The 6,019-nt window shown below is 36.3% G+C and overlaps 1 protein-coding gene across 5 annotated transcripts in view; it reads left to right on the top strand.

Annotated features, from left to right (window-relative positions):
• Positions 1 to 2,051: 2,051 nt before the first annotated feature.
• The window catches only part of sfswap (splicing factor SWAP), a 107,993-nt gene continuing 104,025 nt past the window's right edge, over positions 2,052 to 6,019 (top strand). The window contains exons 1-2 of one of the 5 annotated variants that reach the window (XM_077232811.1): positions 2,052 to 2,408; positions 4,126 to 4,289. In XM_077232811.1, the coding sequence (XP_077088926.1) occupies positions 2,215 to 2,408; positions 4,126 to 4,289 (358 nt within the window). In that variant the 5' untranslated portion in view covers positions 2,052 to 2,214. Of the gene's footprint in view, positions 4,290 to 6,019 lie in introns of all 5 variants that reach the window. The other 4 variants (XM_077232812.1, XM_077232814.1, XM_077232813.1 and 1 more) reach the window with 4 other exon arrangements.

Below are 6,019 nucleotides of genomic sequence, written 5' to 3'. Positions count from 1 at the left end.
AAGCAACTTTCAGTAAAGTATAAGACTGATTCTTAAGTGCTGACTGAAGTGGCACTTAAGTGCTGCAAACTAAGGACTACAATGTTGTTAACCCAAAATGGCCGCCCTTAATCACTAATTAAGCCAATAGTGAACCAGCAAGGGTGAGGTCACAGCAGCATGACACCAATCATTTAATGTAATTATAATAAAATAATTTAATTAAGACACTGAAACTTTAATATTTAAATGTATTTTTTTCAATTGCTTTGCATTGTGCCAAATTATCACAAATTAGTATTGAAGGAAAATTGACAGATTCACCCTTTATTCAAATAGTATTAAATATGTGTTAAATATTTTGTAAGCGTATTGTGTAGTTGTGCCTGGAGTCAATTGTTTATTTGTGATAACACAATGAAACATTCCAAATTGTACAGACATAATTTTTAGCCAGGCTGTCATACAAAGATATTATGAACACGTGAAACAACAACAAAGGACAATTAAATATGTTGCAGACAATGTATGAATTTTTTTCTCTTGTGAGCTTTTTAGTTTTTCTAAAACCTGTAGCTGTAGCTTGCCCTTTTTTGTCACTTAATGTTCAACAATATTATTGATCTCCTGCAAAGTCCCTTGTTTGCCTTTTTATCTATCCAATCGTTTTCTGATACTTTTAGTAGGTATAAAAGATCGGTATGCCTACTTACACACGTCTGAGTTTGAAGATGCTGGCGCCTATATTCCCCTGCATCCTACCCATCACCACCAGGATGGTCCCTTCCCATACTGTCCCTCCCGGGGGTCCTTCATCTGTCCATACCTCATACCTCCCGGGGGTCCTTCATCTGTCCATACCTGTGCCCCTGCCTTCATCCTCAGCCAGGAAATGCAGTTTCCGTACCCTCGGATCGCGAATTACGGACGCAACTGTATAGCACTTTATAACACAATACGTGCTTGCTGGGCTGATAATAAATGTATATACTTTGTCTACAGAAATAAAAGTGACTTGAAATAATTGTCTCAGATAAATACATTCTCTAAGTTTAGTGTATTGTTCTTCCCTCATATTTTAAAATATTGAAAAAATATAAATATAAAAATATTTTCCTCATAATTTGATGGTTTAAGCAAACTTGTAGGGTCATTTAAAAAAAAAAACTCTGCACATCACTTTTGGTCACCACTGTATATTTGGTGTGGTCAGTGTCATAATTGTGCAATTCAAGAGCCTGCTAACTGTGGACTGAAGGGCCCCGAGTCATCACAGGTGCACTGTTGCATTCCAGTCGCCAAAAAATATAATTATTACTTTAATTTCATTGCTATAAAATTTCTTAAAGGTAAGTTAAAAAAAAGAATACCTTGATGATTAAACTTTTTTAGCATTTGATCAACTCATTTAACTACAATACAACATATTTTCGTTGAAAAGCGCAATGCTGCGTCCTCTCTGCTGCCATCTTGTTACTCCTAACTAGGTTAGGAGACCTCTACAGCGCTCTTAAATAATTTAGGAGCTGAGACCAAGTCTTAACACTTAGGAACCTTCATGAATCACACTTATTCTTAAGTTTAGGAATAAGAGTAAAATTATGTAATTCTTAGAATTTTGACAGACTTGAGACTAAAATTTTACTCTGAGAAGCTTTATACATACGGGCCCTGGTGAAACCTCCAAAACGTTTGGTAGCCTATCTCTGAAAAGCCCTGAATGTGCTCTTTACAGGACATGGATATAATGAGCAACCATCCATTCAATGTAGTTTTGTTGGATGGAGAATGCTTACTGTTTCTCAGACTGTGCTTCTTTTTTGTGTGACTTTGCTTCTGTGATTAGCACAAGTTTAGCATGGGTCAAATATGCGCCTTCATTTTCACTTTAACGTTGACATTTTCGTCTTGATAGAGAATAATATCCATCTTTCCTATCTTACCGCATACCAAAAATGTTAAAATATTATAAACTACCCATATATCATATAGAAATATATTTACAAACTAAAACGGCAGAACTGCATTCGGTTTAACGAAACACAATGTAGGGAATCTGCGACTCTGAAACGCAACGTTCTAAACACGCCATATTTGTTTCAGCAGTGTGTTAATATGTGTTGTAGCAATTGCTAGCTGACATATATTATTCCACTTCTCTCACCTCTAAAGAAATGGTAATACATTTCTAAAAGTCTATCGCTAATTTAGCGTGTCTAGCAGATATTATCTGGAATGTACCGGCGCGGGGGGAGCAAGAAGGATCATAATAAAGCGGCTAAGGAGCAGAGCGACAGTAGCAAGTATGCGGAGCTGCTGGTGTTCGGCTACGCCTGCAAGCTGTTTCGGGACGATGAGAGGGCCAGCTACCACGAGCAGGGCAAACACCTTATCCCATGGATGGGGGACAAGAACATCATGATCGATAGGTCGGTTAAACAAACCTAATGGGAATCATTACTTAACCAACTTAATGTCTTCCAAAGGGACCTTGGATGTATTGTTATTTTGCAGCACAGGAGGAGCGGATGGCATTGTGTGATGTTTACATGGCCGAACGTGAATAAAAGGAACTTGACAATGACAGATCTAAGATAACTTGCTTGGATTGTGATTCTTTTTTGTAAGCTCAATGCAATGACAGAACTGTCAAATGGATCCAACAAGAACTTTAAACCAGCCTAAGATGGTTTGCTGGTCTTAGCTGGTTTAAGCTGGTCTTCCAGCATGGCCAAGATGGTCATTAGCTGGTCTTCTGGCCAAGCTGGTTCTCAGCTTGTCTCCCAGCCTGCCAGCTAAAAAAGTGCCCAGACGCCTTTAAAACCATCTGAGTGACCAGCTAACCAGCTTAGGCTGGTTTAAGATGTTGTTTTTTGTCTTCAGGGTTAGGGCAAATTTGAAATCTGAGGCAGAGTCCTTGCGCCCTCAATTATGAAATTTAAAATATAAAACACATTGACAAGCTACGTCTAAATGACTATATATTTAATCATTTGGTGGTTAGAATAATTGAATTAGAAACAAAATATGTTTTATAACAAAATAACTTTTGTAATGGTCATGTGAGGCCTCTGCTTCCTAACACTTAGTGAATTTGCTGTGGTCACATTTGTTGCATTTATAAATCACAGCAAATTTATGTTAGATAAGCCTGCTACTGTAAATTAGTCCGTGCATTAAGGTGGTTCTCACATATGATGTGATCTATGAATGGAATCCCATTATTTTAATTTTGTCTTTGTGCATAGATCCAAAGTCTAACGTTGTTCTTTTGCAGGAAGTACTTTTAACAAGTAGTCAGTCAAATATTGTGTTCTTTATCTGTTTTCTCTCTTCCTCAACACTTTTTCCAGTTCAGCTGCAGACCTTTAAAAAAAAAAACGTGAAAATTGGTAATGAGCCAGGAGTGTGTTGAAACGCAGCGGGTTGCATTGAGCCACCTTAATCTGCATGGATCTGTTTCTTGTTTCCAATGTGTATGTGTGTGTCTCTCTATCACGTAATGCAGAACTTATTTCCCCAGCAATTAAGGCTAAGGGGTCCCTCCAGGCCCCGATTGCCACCTCATCGCCCACTTCTCTCTTTTGCCGAAGAAACTGGAACTGAGAAGTGGAATACAGGAGCGAGCGCAGGAAAATTTCCTCCATATGGGTTCTTACGGATAGGTATTTATGTGCTCGGGCTTGTGTGGATGTACTTCTTTTGCAGTAAATGTAGGAATGATGATGGCAGTTGCCTCAATAAGTCTCAGTTGTCTGACAAGGGTACAAGTTGGAATGGTTTGTTGAACCATGTAAGGTAAGAAGAGAGTTGTTGTTTTGCGTTTTATTTTTTATTTATTCGCCTGTTGCGTCTTTTTATGGTTTTAGTGGAGAATTAGATGGATTTAATAAGTTTATCATGCAAGTGCACTCATCTGTTGAGCTGTATACCCTCTGGAGTGCATCATATAGGCCGTCTGCCTTTTGCTGCCCAGGCATCTCCTCATGCAAACCTTGTAAGCAAAGTAGAATTTTGAAAGAAAACCATATGTGAATATACAAACAAGAGGCTTTACTTTTAGGGTTCTCCAGTGTGGTGAGTATTTGTTGTATGTAATCCAATGTTAATTTCCTCTCACCTTTAACCACATGATTCGTATTGCAGGTACGATGGCCGTGGTCATTTACATGATCTTTCGGAATATGACGCAGGCTCGTGGAATCACGACTACCAGCTGTCTGAGGAGGAGGCCAGGATAGAGGCTCTGTGTGATGAGGAGAGGTACCTGGCCATGCACACCGATCTACTGGAAGAGGAGGCCAGGCAAGGTAAATGCACAGCGATCTATGATCTCAGTCAATTTTTATATATAATTCAAACCTGTGAAGTTCATGTCAGCTTGAGTGCAGTGTTGGTTTTTTTTACACAGCTTTATGCTTTAGTTTTATTTCTTTGTGTTTGTTTGTCAGTTTTACCTCTGACTCAGGGGCAACTGGTTTAGGATGCATTGGGGCATTGTTTACTGTGTAAACAATTTTTTTTAATTTAAACTAAAAAAAAAACATTTCCTAAAGCATTTTTAAAAAAGATTTTCATAATCATTTTAAGCTTTCTTCAAAAATATTTTTGTCAATAGTATTTTTAAATTTTGATTTATAAATCATTTATTTAACATCGTGATGCATGTTACTTTTAGTTTGTTTTGTTAATTTACATTTTTTAAATCATTATTTCAAGAAAACATGTTTCATTAAGCAAATACTATACTTATAAGAGATTCAGAAATATTTTTTATTTACTCTACCTTTTAAAACTTTGATGTCGGTAAGATTTTTTTTAAATCAAATATTACAATTTAGTGAATATAGTGACATATTACAATTTAAAATAACAGTTTTCTATTTGACTATATTTTAAAATGTAATTTATTCCTGGTGGTGGCACAGCACGATTTTCAGCATCATTACTCCAGTCTTCAGTGTCACATGATCCTTCAGAAATCATTATAATATGCTGATTTGCTGCTAAAGAAACATTTCTTTAGTACACTGTTCTACTATCTTTTTTTCGTTATAGATAAAATGCTATTTATTATGTTTTTTTGATGTGCTGAATTCAATAATGAAAATAAAAACATCTGATTGGCTACTGTTTCCAAAATATTCAAGTTTTTACATTTTACGCCTATGTATATTGTGTTATGATACTATAGTACCTGTCCTGTTTATGCAACACTTTAAAAATAAGCAAAAGGGTTATTTAAATTAATTTAATTATGAAACAAAAGGCAAAAAACTCTTATGTACTAGGCTTCCTGCTGTTAGTTGGTGTTACCGTTGTTAGACAGTGTTCAACCTCACATCGATTACATCACTTGCCCATCGCGGCACCGTCCCTCCCCACTGTCGTTTAGATTTTTTACTGCAATGCAAATAATTTAGTTCAGTTAGAGAACAAGCACAACAATTAAAAACTAAACGTATCTGCTCAATTCAGCATGAGCCTGTGCACAGATCAGCAGCAAGAGTCAGATATAATTTATCAGCATGGTGTATGCCGGGCATATTTGTTTTGTCAATAAAAGTTCTATGTATAATATAAGCACGTTTCGTTTGTCATTGTACTGTTTTGTTGTGCTTTTCATTAAGAAGAATGATGAACCCACCATTCAAGCAATTACAGCTAATCTGGAAACAAAAGTGAAATGCGCACAGCCACATGGGCATTTATAAGCGATTAAAAAGTGAGGTGGAAAAGAGAGAAATGGAACAAGCTGTGGACCAGTGTTATCAATGTTAAAAAAACAGCTGTTCCTAATATTTTTGTGTAAACCATTTTAACAGTGTAAACCATTTTTTTATGTTTAAAACAACAGTTTTGTTTTTGACAGGTATACATATTTTTATTCAGCCAGGATGCATTATATTTTTCAAAAGTGAGAATAAAGATTTCCGTTTCAAATGAATGCTGTACTTTTGAACTTTGTATTCATCAAAGGATCATGAAGTCCTGAATTGTATCAGGGTTTAAACAAAAAACATTAAGCAGCACAACTGTT

The sequence above is a fragment of the Siphateles boraxobius genome, unplaced genomic scaffold (assembly GCF_051911475.1).
Source record: "Siphateles boraxobius isolate OS27281-9 unplaced genomic scaffold, OSU_SipBor_1 18, whole genome shotgun sequence".
NCBI classification, from domain to species: Eukaryota; Metazoa; Chordata; class Actinopteri; order Cypriniformes; family Leuciscidae; genus Siphateles; species Siphateles boraxobius.
This window is presented reverse-complemented; position numbering and strand designations above follow the sequence as displayed.